Below are 17,599 nucleotides of genomic sequence, written 5' to 3'. Positions count from 1 at the left end.
CACTACTGTAGGATAACGTACTGCCCGGTCTCTCCCTCCGTCGGTCTCAGGCCCACACTGCTAGTCAGTCATTAAGTAACCTTTGTTTCGTATGCTGAAACCATCTCAGAACTCCGTCCCGAGCTACTCAGCTTCTCGTCATATTCATTACTCACCTAACTTCTCTTGCCGTAAATCACAATGTTGGGTAATTAGGTTATGCAGTTTTCCGTCGGTTATTTTCCTCTGCATACAGCGTTCCACCAGCTGAAGTAGATGGATTTCTTCCTTCCGACGTGCTCCTCACCTTTGAACTCAGTCGTACTCCCCATGACCTTCCGTATAGGAGTAATGACCCGTGCCAGGCGAAGACCTGACTAGTGTAACACATCAACTTGTCTCTCCCAAGTTTCAAGTGACAGTTACAGTTTGCTGGTGTGATCCTCACATGAACACTTGTATGTGATGCACGTCTCCCTCCATCATCTTCACCATGCCACACTGCTGCCAACCTGGCCGCCCCCATCTTGTTACCTTCATATTTCGTCTGCAGAGTCATAGAATCATAATGCACTTTTTTTTTTTTTTTGCTTTTGAAGCGTAATATGAAATAGCTTCCATGTTGACCACGCCCTATCTACCTTCCTTACTGTACTACATTAATGAAGGTAATTCTCTCAGTAACTGTAATACCACATATCACCTGCCCTGCACTTAGAAGACTAAACTCCCTCAGTATTTGATTCATTCTGAACATTATTTATTCTTTCGTACAGAAGCAAGAGTTATTGCCTCCCTCCAGTATCTTGGCACTGTAGACCCTCAGTCATAATGCATGACATGACCTGTTTATTACCACTCCTCTACCTCAACATTTTCCCAGTTATGGTATCCACTGCAGGTGTCCAGCAATATTTTACCCGTTTTATTATCTTCACTGCCGCCGCCTAACCTACAGCCCTCCTCACCGCCAGCCTCACCCTCAGCCTGCAGCCCTCCTCACCGCCAGCCTCACCCTCAACCTGCAGCACTCCTCAGCGCCAGCCTCACCCTCAACCTGCAGCACTCCTCACCGCCAGCCTCACCCTCAACCTGCAGCCCTCCTCACCGCCAGCCTCACCCTCAACCTGCAGCACTCCTCACCGCCAGCCTCACCCTCAACCTGCAGCACTCCTCACCGCCAGCCTCACCCTCAACCTGCAGCACTCCTCACCGCCAGCCTCACCCTCAACCTGCAGCACTCCTCACCGCCAGCCTCACCCTCAACCTGCAGCACTCCTCACCGCCAGCCTCACCCTCAACCTGCAGCAGTCCTCACCGCCAGCCTCACCCTCAACCTGCAGCACTCCTCACCGCCAGCCTCACCCTCATCCTGCAGCCCTCCTCACCGCCAGCCTCACCCTCAACCTGCAGCCCTCCTCACCGCCAGCCTCACCCTCAACCTGCAGCACTCCTCACCGCCAGCCTCACCCTCAACCTGCAGCACTCCTCAACGCCAGCCTCACCCTCAACCTGCAGCACTCCTCACCGCCAGCCTCACCCTCAACCTGCAGCACTCCTCACCGCCAGCCTCACCCTCAACCTGCAGCACTCCTCACCGCCAGCCTCACCCTCAACCTGCAGCACTCCTCACCGCCAGCCTCACCCTCAACCTGCAGCACTCCTCACCGCCAGCCTCACCCTCAACCTGCAGCAGTCCTCACCGCCAGCCTCACCCTCAACCTGCAGCACTCCTTACCGCCAGCCTCACCCTCAACCTGCAGCACTCCTCACCGCCAGCCTCACCCTCAACCTGCAGCCCTCCTCACCGCCAGCCTCACCCTCAACCTGCAGCACTCCTCACCGCCAGCCTCACCCTCAACCTGCAGCACTCCTCATCGCCAGCCTCACCCTCAACCTGCAGCCCTCCTCACCGCCAGCCTCACCCTCAACCTGCAGCACTCCTCACCGCCAGCCTCACCCTCAACCTGCAGCACTCCTCACCGCCAGGCTCACCCTCAGCCTGCAGCACTCCTCACCGCCAGCCTCACCCTCAACCTGCAGCACTCCTCACCGCCAGGCTCACCCTCAGCCTGCAGCACTCCTCACCGCCAGCCTCACCCTCCTCTCACGTCCTCACGTATACAACACATACTGCCTTCCTCCTCCCCCCACTCCCACAAATCCTCATATGTAGTTGAAAGTTACTACTATTAGTATTAATATTATGTTATATTATTATAGTTATTATTATTATTATTATTATTATTATTATTATTATTAGAGAAGTATCAGTAAGGAGAAGATTTGGTAGACATTCTCCTTATTCTTCAGGTCCTCCTCATCTGGTGTAGTAGGTGAGGCTGGGGTGAAGGCGACATTTCTGCTTCAAGTAATCAGTGAGTCAGCCAGGTCAAAGCCAACATCATGATGGTCGATCATGATGGTCGTTTGCTTGAAAGCTGTCGTCATTGTGTTCGGGCGACACACATACACCGCACCGTTCTAGGCTAAAAGTAAATTCGGTTAGATATTCAAAGTGCGTCGGCATTTTTCCAGGAAGTTGCGATGTTTCCCTGTGAGTGTATCCCCGTCTGGCCTCAATACGTGGCTGATGAGTAGCCGGCGTGGGTCATGGGCTGGCCAGGGCCAGGCAGTCAGTGAGCGTCGGCATTCGGGTGACGGAGGGTCGCATGCCACCCGCATCAAGGCGAGGCGGGAGAGAAGCGACGATGTTGAACTTTGTATAGATCTTCCTGCACGATAATCCTCCCCTCACGAATACTACCACAAAATATATTGACTGACTTTGTATCTCATTACCTCGCAAGATTTCTTAACTTTTGCCACAGTTACACTTCCTCCAGAGTATCTAGCAAGGAACAGTGTCAGACAAAATATTTGCAATTTGTGTTCTACTGGTAGATAGCTTTTTATCTTTAGATTTTCCACTACAGTGTCGTCACATGTAACTCCACATTGTGAAGTAACGTACCATGTGTGGTGTGTGGAGGTATTGTGGAAGAGGAGGGGAGGTGGTGGAGGTGTGGTGCAAGTGTGGTGCCTGCTGGGCCAGGAAACGTGCTGTCTTTTAGCGTCACGTGTGGAGGTTGACCCTGTTTGTGTGGGGTTACCCTATTTGTGTAAGGATTGCCCTGTTTGTGCGAGGGTTGACTCTATTTGCGTTGAGGTTGCCCTATTTGTGTGGGAGTTGACCCTATTTGTGTTGGGGTTGCCCTGTTTGTGTGGGAGTTGACCCTATTTGTGTGGTGGTTGACCCTGTTTGTGTGGGGTTGACCCTATTTGTGTTGGTTATGACCCAATTTTTGTGTGGGTTGACACGGTAAAATACTGGGGGAAATATCGCTTACTTACACTGACTCGGTGGTCGGTCACCTTGCACGCTAAGAACCCCACTTCTGCCACAAGTGCTTGAGAGGAAGAGAGACGACATCTTCCCTTCTCTCTTGCGAGGCTCACCCGCTCCTTACCGACGACTCCCGCCCTCAGAAAAATGAGGAAACAAGGATCCTTTGTGGTGGATGTGTTGTGGGGGAACAAATGTGATGGCTTTGGGAGGTACCAGTGTGGGAGGCTCAGTAGTACCAGTGTGGCAGGCTCAGTAGTACCAGTGTGGCAGGCTCAGTAGTACCAGTGTGGCAGGCTCAGTAGTACCAGTGTGGCAGGCTCAGTAGTACCAGTGTGGCAGGCTCAGTAGTACCAGTGTGGCAGGCTCAGTAGTACCAGTGTGGCAGGCTCAGTAGTACCAGTGTGGCAGGCTCAGTAGTACCAGTGTTGCAGGCTCAGTAGTACCAGTGTGGCAGGCTCAGTAGTACCAGTGTGGCAGGCTTAGTAGTACCAGTGTGGCAGGCTCAGTAGTACCAGTGTGGCAGGCTCAGTAGTACCAGTGTGGCAGGCTTAGTAGTACCAGTGTGGCAGGCTCAGTAGTACCAGTGTGGCAGGCTCAGTAGTACCAGTGTGGCAGGCTCAGTAGTACCAGTGTGGCAGGCTCAGTAGTACCAGTGTGGCAGGCTTAGTAGCACCAGTAGGGTAGGCTCAGTGGTGCCAATGTGGCAGGCTCAGTAGTACCAGTGTGGGAGGCTCAGTAGCACCAGTGGGGTAGGCTCAGTAGTACCAGTGTTGCAGGCTCAGTAGTACCAGTGTGGCAGGCTCAGTAGTACCAGTGTGGCAGGCTCAGTAGTACCAGTGTGGCAGGCTCAGTAGTACCAGTGTGGCAGGCTCAGTAGTACCAGTGTGGCAGGCTCAGTAGTACCAGTGTGGCAGGCTCAGTAGTACCAGTGTGGCAGGCTCAGTAGTACCAGTGTGGCAGGCTCAGTAGTACCAGTGTGGCAGGCTCAGTAGTACCAGTGTGGCAGGCTCAGTAGTACCAGTGTGGCAGGCTTAGTAGCACCAGTAGGGTAGGCTCAGTGGTGCCAATGTGGCAGGCTCAGTAGTACCAGTGTGGGAGGCTCAGTAGCACCAGTGGGGTAGGCTCAGTGGTGCCAATGTGGAAGGCTCAGTAGTACCAGTGTGGGAGGCTCAGTAGCACCAGTGGGGTAGGCTCAGTGGTGCCAATGTGGCAGGCTCAATAGGATCTGGAGGATGGGAGACGTAGCTCGGTGGCTGTGGTGGTGGTGTCAGGCAGCATAAACTCGTTTTGATTCTGCAGGTCCGTCAGCCTCCACAGCTTAGTCTGAAACCAAGCTGCATCGTTGCACCAGGGATGAGCCCAGTTGCTTGAGGTCACCTCCCGCAGGTTCGATCCATGCGTCTCACCACTGTGATGGTGACCTACACTGTGTAGGTCCTGGTTTTGTGAGGTGTTTTAGATCCCCACTGGATCATGGAAGGAGTTCATGATGATTTTTAGTGCCGAGGTGAGCAATATCAAGTCTTGCATTTTGAGAGTTATTTTTATGGCACGTTTTGATGTTAGTGATTCTTCATTAAGTCAATATCTGCCTCATGACAAAAGGAAAACAATAGCTTAAGAAGCATATTCTTCAAGTTTTCTTCCAGTACGACACATCCGTCTGAACTTGAGAAAATCGACTGAGTCATTTCCGCCATTCACCCTGGCTGGGTCTGACAACGTCCTCAACATATGATTATATATTTATTTTTTCATCTCTGCTTCTGTCAAATGAGGAGCGGGAGATGTGTGAGGTTGCTTCTAGTGAGGTGGAGGAGGTTTGCTCCTGCAGCAGGATGCTGCCCCTACCCGTCTTCCAGTCCAGCAGTATGTTGCAGTATGGTGTCATCATTAGTATGGTGAAGTTTGGGGTCATCAATTCTTCCCAGTTGTTTAATAGTGCACTCTTGATTGTCATTGATGTATGTGCCGTTTGATGTCAAAATTTTCTTATGAACATATTTTTTCGTAATTATTATCATTTTATGGCAGTTTGCTCTGATCTTACCTGTTGTGTGTACGTCACCTTCTCTCACCTTTAACAAATTTGTTTCGTTTCCCGAGCGAGCTGTGGGATAGTGAGGCACACTCGAAGTTGGCCTCCTTGTCGTGTATAATAGAGAAAATCGACCTTCTTTCATTCATCCTCTTATGCATCTTCCTCATCAGAACATAGTTGTTGCAAGTTTAGAATGCTTGGGCTGTCAGCCTTCCTGAACATTGCTGCTGAATGATCTTCATGTTATGGTTGATAATTCTCTGTGTCCTTCTTCCTGCAGTAAGCAAATTTGGTCACCATATCTCCTTGGTGGGGCGTGTTGTTCTGTGATGGGTTTGTCCCCATACTGGAATGTACTTCACTAAGTTATGATCTCCGTGCAGTCTGGTTCTGATGGTGGATACATATGTTTATTGTGCCTGAGGGAATCCGTCTCAGAGTTGAGTATTAGTAGCGAGTGATCTTGACCGTGACTATACGCAAACATGTTAGACTCGTGTGTTCAGATAAAGAGAGCAGACAGCCTTCTGTTGACCGAAGCATTGGAGAACAGCTTGGGATAAGATGATCAGTGTTATCAATGGCCAATAATGTGGCTGCTTATTTCTGGGTGGACTGCTCAGCCATTGGCAGCGCTACCCGTTCTGCCAGAGACAACTCTCCTCGGAATCCACATTTCGAATTTACAGATCCTTAAGGGGAAATATGGAAATTCGATTTCTTTTGTCAGTGTTGCCATAGAGAACCTGGCGATTCACTTCATCTGCACGAAGGAAAGTGACGGAGCCTAGTACCAAACACTTTTCTTGGTGGCTTTGCTAACGTTTCTCTTGCGTTGGTCGTGAGTGGGGGAGTTGCGTACGGTAGGCAAGAGGCAGAAGGAAGAAAGGAGTGATATAAGAGGTAAACAACGTTTGCTGTTTCCAGTCAGGGTGTGTTGATGGGTCTGAGAATCGTCTTGTGAATTACTAACTTCTCTTATGAACGACTGACGAAGCCCCATTGTTGCCCCTTCAAGCCGCAGAGACCCAACCTTTCATGGTGCTCTTTGTCGGCTCTGGCATCCCAGTCGCTCTCACGGCTTCCACGGTTTCCGGAATTCCTCCTCCCCATGTTTGTCATTTCCATGCTTACGAGGCCGGCGCCCATCTATTACCTTCAATTTTTGGCATTTTTCTCAGAAAATAAATTTTTCTTTATAGACTCATTATAAGAAGTATTTTTCATGCTGAATACATATCTGGTGTTAAAATAACGTTTAGTCCCGTTAATGACACCCAGTAATGCTGATAAATGAAGTCGATTTTGAAATATTTCTGTTCCTTTGCATTGTATTTACTGAGCATGTATTGGTAACTGGGACCATTATGATATAATTTTCATGATTATTTCAATTATAGAAGTGTTTGAATATCTCATATTTCAATTTTGAAAAAAAAAGTTTTATTTAAAAATACCCTGAACCTTCAGTTTTGGGGAATTTTCTCAGAAAAATAGATTTCCTTTATAAACTCATTACAAGAAGTATTTTTAATGCTGAATACAAATCAGGTGTTATAATATCGTTTAGTCGTCTTTACGACATTCAGTTAAGCGGTTAATTGAAGTCAATTTTAAAATGTTTTTTGATCCTTTGCATGGTATATGCTGGATATGAATCGGTAACTGAGAGCATTATCATATGTCAAATGATCATTTCAAGTATGGAAGTGCCTGAATATCTTATCTTTCAATTTTGAAACAAAAAGTTTTGGAGCTAAAGAATACCTTCAGTTATTTAGTACTTTTCTCAGATAAATAGATTTCCTTTAAAAACTCATTATAAGAAGTATTCTTTATGCCGAATAAAAATTTGCTGTTGAAATAACGTTTTGTCCTCTTATAACACTCAATTAAGCTGTTAAGTGAATTCAACTCTGAAATATTTCTGTTACTTTGCGTCTTATTTACTGTGTATGTATCGGTGAATGAGAACATTATGATATATTTTCCATGATTATTTCAAGTATAGAACTTTTTTAATATCTTATCTTTCAGTTTTGAAACAAAGTTTTATTAGCTAAAAAATACCCCTGACTATTCAGGGGCGTATCTAGAGGAAATAGCGCCTATGGCAAGCACTGAAATTGCGCCCCTGGCTTGATTAAAAATGTACATACAGTGTAGATGTATATAGAAATGTATACAGTGTAATTATAAACTGTTGAAGAGTTAGGCCAAACTTGAATTTTTATAAACTCTGAAAGACAAAGACTTATAAGATCAAAATTGTAATGTGGGAGCGGTAATGCAACTGATAGTAGCAAAATATTTCTATAGTTGAAAAGTAGGCCAGTTTCTTCTATATCTCACAAAACCAAACCGTTAAAAATGTCAGTCGGGTAACATATGTCAAAATACAAACCTGTTGAGTAGCGTCCCCCTTCCAGTGGCGCCCAGGGCACCTGCCGTACCCTAGATACGCCACTGTGCTTCGCCTTCCCTCGGTTACACATAGTTGTCTGTCGAAGTAATATGTTTAAAAGAAATAGTCGGCAGTTGTCTCTTGTTAATGACACACGTCGTTTTGCTAAATGGGACAGAATTGAATATTAGTAACATAACTATCATAATGGGGGAGGCTTGGAAGAGTCTTGGATGAGGTAGGTTAACATGGGGAAGATCCGTTCAATTTACGACTAGCGGGAATCTTAAACCAGAGGAACATAAAGCTACTGGCAATCCTGGGGCGAGCTAGGGACTGTTCCTCAGGGGCAAGCACGGCTCTTAAAGTCCCCTACCAAGGTTTTATGAGATAAAGTGCTGTGATTTTTCTGTGTTGCGCCACGTAGTGTGGTGTAGTGTGAGTGTAGCGTGTTGTTGTAGGGTGGTTTGTGAGTATAGTGTGATTAGATGTGAGGTTACTGTGGTTTAGTGATACTGAAACGTAATGCAGTTTTGTGTGGTCTTGTGTGAGCGCCGCACAGTGTAGCTTGGTTGTAGTCTATTGAAATGAAAGTGTAGCATGGTGTAGTGTGACTAGCCTAGTATAGTTTTGTAGTATAGTGCAGTGGGAGTAGTCTAGTATAGTGTTTGTAGTATAGTGTAGTGGGAGTAGCCTAGGATAGTGTTTTAGCTAGTAATTAATTAATGTACCTATGAAACATTAGTGTTGTCCCGGACCACGTCAGGGGCGCCTGTTTCCTACGGGCAGGAAGGCCTTTCCTTAAGTTCAGAGGTGTTAGTAGGAGGATGTATGTGGCTCTGGCCAGCTGACATGGCTTATTACAGTAAGTTAAACGTGGCGGGAGTCTTCCGTCGAATTATTTCAGACTTCGTCTACTGCAGACTTGTTCTGATCTTTGCCGGGAATTATATGTGTAACAATGTATGTTTGTAATGTGTGTCCCTGTATGACTCATGGATAATGACAGTAACTTGTAAAGTTGTTGGTGTCCTTCCATGACTGATGCTCGGGATCCTTTCATCCTTATTGAAGAGATCGACCATCGGGGTACAATTAACAGTTCGAGAATCATCTGTACAACACTGTCTTGGTCCAGTTAGTCCCTCACCTCGCATCGCAAGTAGGAAGTTTTTTAGGCTTCATAATGTCACTGGACTAACAGTGTCTTCACACTGTAAACTGAACAAGTACTCGTTGATCAGGTCGTGTATGTACACAATTGAACTTAAGTTAACAAAAGACCAAATAACGCATTGGAAGAGAACTCTGTTTACAGTGAAACGTTAAATCAAACGCAGATTTCCTCCACCAATCTCCACATCAACCTCTCTGCCAAGACTCCCATCATTCACCCCACCATTTCCTATAGCAAACCCTTCATCAAGACCGCCATCATTCGCCATGCTAAGCCCCACACCAAAACCTACAGGCTTCGCACCCTCCGAGGCGCATTAACAGTACACCCCGTAAGATCAACACTGTACCCTACATACCTCCACACCAAGGCCATCACTGGAACCCTCACCATTCAGTGAGTGTGCAGCGTGGCGTGGCTGCTCAGCTGTTGCTACGTTGTGCGTGAAATTCTCAAACTAGAAGAGGGCACAAGGTGGCCCACGGGCCGGATCCTATTCTGTAAGATATGTCGTCCGACTCGTCGTGAGGTCACTTTGAGTCATTATTAATACAAAGACTTTGGGTACGAGGCCAGATTGTCATAGAACACAGAAACCATGAGAAACAGGGAAAGATTTAATTACAACAGGCATCCATGGCGTGGAAAGTTATAGTTGAGAAGTTACATTTGTGCATGTTATATTTTACGATGAGTTGTGTTATAAATCACGAACATCTTTTAATGTAAACGCCACACATTCACCAGTAACGCTGGACTATTTCCAGTTGAAAATAACTATGCCTTCACCTCTTCCTCATGAGAAATAAAAACAAACACACGATCTCAGAAACATTATTTGATAAACTTATTTACTTCAGTGAAATGTAAATGCTTAGAGGTCATGGGACTGGATTTGATATGGTTGTGATAAGAAGAGATGATGGCATGATGTGGCGTGAGATGTGTGGAGAGCAGTTGGTGTTGCTAGTGAAGTAGGTCAAGTGTGTGTGGTGAGTCGGCTGCCCAGCACCACCACATACAGCTCTGTCATTGACCGCTGAACGTGGCTGCGCAGAAGCCCACTTGGTGACAATGGATGCCAACTGGTAATCGTGTTGTACAGACTCTTTACGAAAGTTGTATATGCAGTAGGTACAAAGGAAGGAACCATGATGGCAACACAGGTAACAGTCGTCACAAGACCCATGTTGGATGGCGTGTGTCTGTCCATGGATAGCTTAAGTTAATAATGGGCAGCCAGAATTCAGGCGTGGCAGCGGGATTGAAACTGACATACCATCACTTGTACGGTTCCGAGGTGAAAAGGTCAGAGAGCTTGAGGTCACGTTTTAGATGCAGCAAAAGTCATGCTGTTCTTTGAGTTTACTGCCACACTCGACGATTATCTAATTGTGCGGACGGACGGTGTTCATAAGGCTGACCGACCAGTTGCCCGGCCGGCCTCCAGGATCAGGGAGGAGGGAGCAAGCGTGGGTGTGCGCCTCATAGCGGTGCCTCGAAATAGCAATGACTGACTGTAAGGTGAAGCTTTGCTGATATTGGTAACTCCAGCCTGGGAGTCATCGGGCACACAACGAATGGTTGCTGAAGTGGCTTTAGCCTGGTTCGTCTCGCTCTCGGTTGGAAATGTCCAAGAGAGAGTGTGGCTTGGCGGTTCCTGGCCAGAACTGCATCTAGGTACACTTGATACATGAAAGTATGATGAGCCCCCGGCACGGGAGACGACGGTGCTGCCACATGAGTAATTATGTGTAGTGTCACGAATAGCTAGTGAGGGAGGAGCCAGCCCTTGTTGAGGGCCGAGTGTGAAGGAGGCGTAGGGCGTGCCAGGAAGATGTAGTGTGAGGGGAGGTATGGATATAATATATGGTTTTTATGGAGAGTGTCTGAGTTGGTGTGTGTAGGAGGGAGGGATTTGATGTCAGTCGTTGTGAGGATGTCGTTTCTGTATGGAAGATGATGTCATTAAGAGATGTCAAGAGAATGTGTGAGAGAATGTAAGAGTGAGGCATACAGTGTCAAGTTCGAGGGGTGGGAATAAAGCGTGTAGGAGGATATGAGAGTGTGTGGCCGGACGAGAGATGTAGAGTGTGGTAATGGTGATGGAGGCGGTGAAGGAGCCTCATCAGGCTGATTGTTCTCTGGCTGTCCATCCCCTGCCAGGGACGCAATCCCTCCCTCACAAACTACTTGCACCATCTTAGGACTGAATACGTTGGAGAGAGAGAGAGAGAGAGAGAGAGAGAGAGAGAGAGAGAGAGAGAGAGAGAGAGAGAGAGAGAGAGAGAGAGGGGCCCTGAGATAGTGTGTAATTACGTGTTTGTACCATACTGGGAGGGTTTTACACTCATGGGGCCCCATCCTTGTGTGTCATTATCTACTTGTACACACGTATAGGGAAGCTGTTTTGCCTTGTTTGTCTCCTCTTTATATTACAATTTTCATTTTTTTTCATTTACTTTTTATTGTTGTGTACATTCACTGCTGCTTCACTATAGCTATGGACTCGAGTACCACCACGTTGAAATACAGTATTATTTCACCAGTCAATCCTTGATAGCCGTACACCTGACCTAACTGTAGCTTTCTGTGGTGTTCCGTATTGGATCGACTCCTCCGAGTTTCACCTATTGCTAAAGATCGACATTTTTTAAGTTATGGAGAAAATTGAAAGTTGTAAACCTGTGTTCCGTCTTCCTTCCCTCCCACCGTGGGCAGATCTGTAGCAGCTACAACCGTTGTTGTGGTCCACCTTCCCTGTTTCAGGTTCAGTCATGTCTGCGGTGGACTGGACGTTTGAAGACAACAATAGTGAAGCTTAGTATTGTGGGTCCCATAAATGTTGTATGTTGTGAACATTTCTTTATCTTTGACCTTAAAGGTAATTTTGACGTTTACTATCGCATAGTTTGCATCTGTTACTGCTCTCCAAGGCTTATAGCGACAGGATGCATAGTTTGATCAATTGCTAAGGCCCACATACACTGAGATTCATGTAGGCTGTTGCCTGCAGACGGTAGTTATAACCAGGCTTCATTACACTATGTTGTGTCTTTATCAATTGTATTTGATCGAGTTGATTGTCTTGAATCTCGTATCTGACCAAACGTTGATCGTGAGTATGTCCATATCTTCACATGGGTGTAGCACCATACACTAGCATGTTCAAGTGTTTCCAGTCCCTCTGGCAGGTCATTTACCTAGATCGGGATTGTCAACGCCCCCGAGTGTGAGCGTTTTGTTCACCCAACGTCCTACATCTAACACTCGTTTGGATAATTTTTGTGCCCTTGATACGTGTATCCCTAAGCTAACCTTGCATCTTGGACACTCTTCAGTCAGTCTTGTTCTTTATAACGTGGGATAACAGCGAGACTGTATACCATGAAGTTCCTGTCTTATCTTCCTGCAACAACAAGACACATGGACCACACTTTATCTATCACCTTCCATTAACTTTTTCGCCCAGCTCCACTGCTCCCCGGCATCCAACGCTGAACACCTCTTCCTTATTATACAGATCTGGGCTCTTCCACGTTACACTTTAGTTTATAAAGTTTGTCTTTGTGGGGAGAGAGAGAAAGAGAGAGAGAGAGAGAGAGAGAGAGAGAGAGAGAGAGAGAGAGAGAGAGAGAGAGAGAGAGAGAGAGAGTCCTTCAGTAACAGAAAAAAGCAGAGTGATGAATTGCTAGATAAGAAATATATTTAAAACTTTATGTAGATCAGGAGATGTAGATAGAGAGTACATAGCGTATATACCGAGTCTCTACAGTCGTAAGCGAATACACAGTTTTTGGTGAATCTCCTCGACAGTGTTTATATCTCCCGTGTGAGTCATGACGGTTCCAGGAGTGCGTCTAGACGGAGAAGTGCAGGAGCTGGAGCAACTCCCTGAACCGACACAGCCATTCACTCCCTGAAATATTAGCGTCGTAAATTGGCTGCCATGGCCCGTACCCTCTTGGGAGGGGGGAGGGAGTCACCCAGTCCGCCGGAGTGAGAGTCAAGCCGCACAGTTTAAGTCGCACACGATTGTGTACCGAATGTTTATTATGGTAATCGGGGCGAGTCCACTGTTTCCTTGGGGGAAGCAGCCACATCCAATGTCTTTTTTCTGAAAGAGTATGGTGGGCTGCGAGGCCCTTCTGTCATACATACGGCCTTCGCTAGGTACACTCACCTCTGCCACTACCAGCCTTTTGACCCACAAACCTACATTCGCCCACGGCCACTACCCACCACTACGGTTTCCCCTCAGAGTTCTTTAGATCCCCACCGCCACCTACAGCCTTTCCACACGCGCCACTTCGGATGCCTTGCACATTCCTGAGTTCGTCTCTCCACACCCACAGCTGGCAGTAGTGTGTCTTGTCCCGCCCAGGCCGTCAGTAAACTAAGCCCAGAGCTAACCCGTGTGGCGTGGGCCCAGGGTGACCACCAGGGTGTGGCAGATCATGAAGAATGAGCGACACCTCCTGTCAACTACCTCCCTCGATGTTCTTTTGAATGCCCTACAGTAATTCATAGTTCTCTCTCTCTCTCTCTCTCTCTCTCTCTCTCTCTCTCTCTCTCTCTCTCTCTCTCTCTCTCTCTCTCTCTCTCTCCCTCCGTTGTGTACCGATTAGCGTTGCTGACCGTAACGCATTCATGTGCCGCCCGAGTCGATTGCATAGGTTCGAGTCGTGGTTGTGGCAGTTGGACCACAGTCAGCCCAGCTGTTCATCCAACCTTAAGATTTGGTTGATGAAATGGGTACCTGGCTCAGGCTAGGATATATATATATATATATGTATATATATATATATATATATATATATATATATATATATATATATATATATATATATATATATATATGTGTGTGTGTGTGTGTGTGTGAAGGCAACCTCTGAAGTCATGGTAATATATACACCAAGGAAAGCAGTAGAAATCAATGTTTAGTGAGGCAGTAAACATCGTCAGGATGGAGGTTCCGGCGGAATTCGCCATAAACAGTAACCTGCTCACCCTGACACACACACACACACACACACACACACACACACACACACACACACACACACACACACACACACATCAGGAGTAGAATTTTCTCAGACTTGGAAAATTCCTGAGCAGCGGAGCGTGAGGGCACACTGCTCCAGACTCCGAACCATGGTCGACCCTGCTTGACATGAGTGGAGAACCCACTAGGTGAGGTAGTCAACACAGAGGAACATGTATGGACACCGGTAACGTGTCAGACAGGTCATCTGACATCTTATGACCTCCTCTACATAAAGGAGGCAACAATAACATTCCTAAGAAACTACCGGGTAGATGCCTCGCCCTTCCCCCTCGTCCCTCACTATTCTCAGTCTCGTTACTGTCTACTTCTTGCTCCTCCTCCTCCTCCTCCTCCTCTTTACTCTTCCTTTCTTCATTTTATTCTTTTATTATTATTATTCTTCCTTCTCCTGCTCGGGCTAGTGTGTGGGTGTGTCATGCTGTGTTCTTAAAACATTAATGGCTCAAACGCAGTGAACTGAAGTGGTATTTTCTGTGTTTAATGAGTATGAAAAAATGTAACATTAGATTTCGATAAATATTTCTTAGCTTTTCTGTGTACCATTTTTTTTAATATTTCCGTTCCATATTGCTCAAGCACAATGAATGTCAGATTACAAATTATTTTGATAACTGAATATTGTTCAGTATGTGGGAGTTAATGATTGTTTTCATTGTTAAAGTTTTATGAAACATCATAGATTATACAAAGTCCACACTTCATATCTCATAACGCACAGTGTCTCACTGGCACTCACCAAACATATATCTGGACACCAAAATTTGCTGGGACGCCACTTCATGAATCCATGATACAACAAGAAAACAAATCCAACTGTCTCTTGTAACACCTCACCACAGGAACACCCCACCGCAGCACCACCACAGCCATATACACCACCACAGTGCCAGTCGACACTTCAAACACAGTAACGCCTCTCCATTTTGAACCACAGTCATATCCTGCCACATCATTTCTCAACATGTGCAACGGCTGAAAATGGCCCAGGCAGGGGCTGCTAGAAGCAGACATCCGCTACCTTCCACTGAGTTAATATATGGTGAAGTGAGGGATGAAGTTAGTGACCTGATGGTCTGCCACGGAAAGGCAACACGCTCCCGTCTCCCACTCTCATTATCACCTCTCCCTCGCCCTCCTCCCACACACCCCACAAGCTCTCTCTCTCTCTCTCTCTCTCTCTCTCTCTCTCTCTCTCTCTCTCTCTCTCTCTCTCTCTCTCTCTCTCTCTCTCTCTCTCTCACACACACACACACACACATACACACACACACGCACACACACATGTAAGGAGGGAAACTGATAGTTTTTTCTTTTTTTCTTAACGTTGGTAAGGCATTTGATAATGTAAATTACAGAATCTTGTTTGAGAAAAGTGAAAGAAAATATAAAAGGTAACGAGCAAGACGCGTCAAGGTGTTTATAACAAATGAGAAATTCAGAACAGAAGGAAATTTGTGATGAACGTGTGTCATCAGGTGTGCTATATTGAACAACATTAGCTTCATAGTAATGATATCAGACATAGACGGAAAGGTACAAGAATGTAGAGTTAGATGTTACGTGGAAGAGGTCAAAGTCAGTGGATGAAGGGATCAGACGACAAAAAAAGAAAGTAAAATGACGACTTTGGTATCGTAAATAAAGACAGTCAGTCGAGACCTTGATGCAGTCTAGTGAAAAACATATCAGTTATGGACGATGGTGTGTATGACGGGGGACGCCTTACCGGGGTCACGTCCAGGGGTCACGAAGGAAAAGGTATTAAAAGCGAAGAAATATGTCTAAGACTAAGTAGTCATCAGAATGGTAAAGTTAGCATATGAAAATGATATTGAATAGATGGTACAGTCCTGCACCTACGACAGTGGTTGTAGTGAGCAGCGGCCTTTTCGTCTCTTTCTGGCGCTACTTTGCTAATGCGGGAAATGGTAATCAAGCATGGGGTAGAGACAATATATATATATATATATATATATATATATATATATATATATATATATATATATATATATATATGTGTGTGTGTGTGTGTGTGTGTGTGTGTGTGTGTGTGAGAGAGAGAGAGAGTACAGAATGAAAAATTCTGTAGATTTTAGTAATATACATGAAGAGTGTGTGTATCCAGTGCTGGAGTGTTACTTGTGTCTGGTTGTAACTGGTGTCTCTCCTTAACAGCAAGACTGTCCGAACGGTCGACTCACTCCGGACAAGTTCGTGGACATGTACAAGATGTTCTTCCCATCCGGTAACGCTGAGGAGTTCTGTGATCACGTCTTCAGAACCTTTGATATGGACAAGAACGGATATATAGACTTCAAGGTCAGTACCAAGTTGTTTGTTGTGGTTGATGACGTGCCCTGGTATGTGTTGCTCTATAATCTTCATCACGGGAGTTATGGTGGTACTGGGAGGTACGTGTTGTTCTAGAGTTATAGTGGTACTAGGAACATTTCATCATCCATGTACATAAAAATGATTCTTATATTTGCCAGCAGCCAGTAGCTTCCTTGATAGTACTTCTAATGTGGGACTCTGACGGCAAGTTAAGTTAGTGTCACCTCCAAAGTCTTCAACCATAGATTCCTGAGCTGGTTTCCTGGTGTTTGATAATGGTACTAAGCCTTATTTCACTGTGTCATATCCCCATTACATTTTCTAAGGTTTCATTTCTTCAGCTGTATATCACACCAGCTTTGGAGTTAGTGTTTGTCCTCATTTTTTTAAGTTGATGCAATCCGCATCACTAGTTGTTTTTCTCATGACAATGACATCTTCTGCAGACGTATTCAGGTATGAGCTCAGTCCTTCTGGGAAGTCATTGATATGATTTAAACAAAAGCATTATTCTTAAAACCCAACCCCGTAGCACGCCACCTGGTGATCCCAACCCATTTCCAGAAGGCTCGTCTCACATGTGTCCTTTGTTTCCTCACACTAATTTAACTTTTGTTGGTGGAGTTTTCCTCTTGTTCTTGCTTGAAGATCCAGCTTCTTTACCTTTCTCATATTTGTAGAGTCCAGTACAGGAACACACGCTTCACACGGCCTTCTTTTCAAAATGAAGTGACCGCCAGGAAGAGTAAAGAATAACCTTCCCTCAAGATAGCTTGAGGCACACTGAGATGGGTTGTTGGTGCTCACAACAATAGAAACACTTGTATCCACATTAAACCTTAGGCATGTATTGCATTTTGAAATATATGGGGGGGGGGCAGCGAGGGGTTTTTTGTGCAACAATCACCAGTGGAAAGAGAAAATAAAAACGGTGAGTACTTTCGTTTATTACATCCTCAGAGAGAGGATGTAATAAACGAAAGTACTCAGTTTTTATTTTCTCTTTCCACTGGTGATTGTTGCATATATCTCTTCATGGTAAAGTGAAGGTTCTGCATATGTATGTATGTATGTATGTACGTGTATGTATGTACGTTTATATGCATATATGCAGTGACGAGAAGGCAGGCAAGCAGGCGGATGAGAGGCTGGACGGGAAGGCTGTTGAGAGGTGGGACAGGCAAGCAGACAGGTAGGTTAGTGAGAGAGGTGATGACCCTCGGTGCAGGCCGCTCACCACACCT

At 45.9% G+C, this 17,599-nt stretch overlaps 2 protein-coding genes across 18 annotated transcripts in view; both read left to right on the top strand.

Moving 5' to 3' along the window:
• The window catches only part of Nca (neurocalcin homolog), a 716,194-nt gene that overhangs the window by 586,166 nt on the left and 112,429 nt on the right, over positions 1-17,599 (top strand). The gene's annotated exons all lie outside the window — the stretch shown is intronic.
• The window catches only part of LOC139756261 (neuronal calcium sensor 2), a 409,472-nt gene that overhangs the window by 353,206 nt on the left and 38,667 nt on the right, over positions 1-17,599 (top strand). For all 7 annotated transcript variants that reach the window (XM_071675464.1, XM_071675467.1, XM_071675466.1 and 4 more), the window contains one exon: positions 16,197-16,340. In XM_071675464.1, coding sequence (XP_071531565.1) covers positions 16,197-16,340 — 144 coding nt within the window. The remainder of the gene's footprint in view (positions 1-16,196; positions 16,341-17,599) is intronic.

This window comes from Panulirus ornatus, chromosome 21 (assembly GCF_036320965.1).
Source record: "Panulirus ornatus isolate Po-2019 chromosome 21, ASM3632096v1, whole genome shotgun sequence".
Lineage (NCBI taxonomy): Eukaryota > Metazoa > Arthropoda > Malacostraca > Decapoda > Palinuridae > Panulirus > Panulirus ornatus.
The sequence above is the reverse complement of the archived record's forward strand: the minus strand, read 5'-3'. Positions and strand labels throughout refer to the sequence as shown.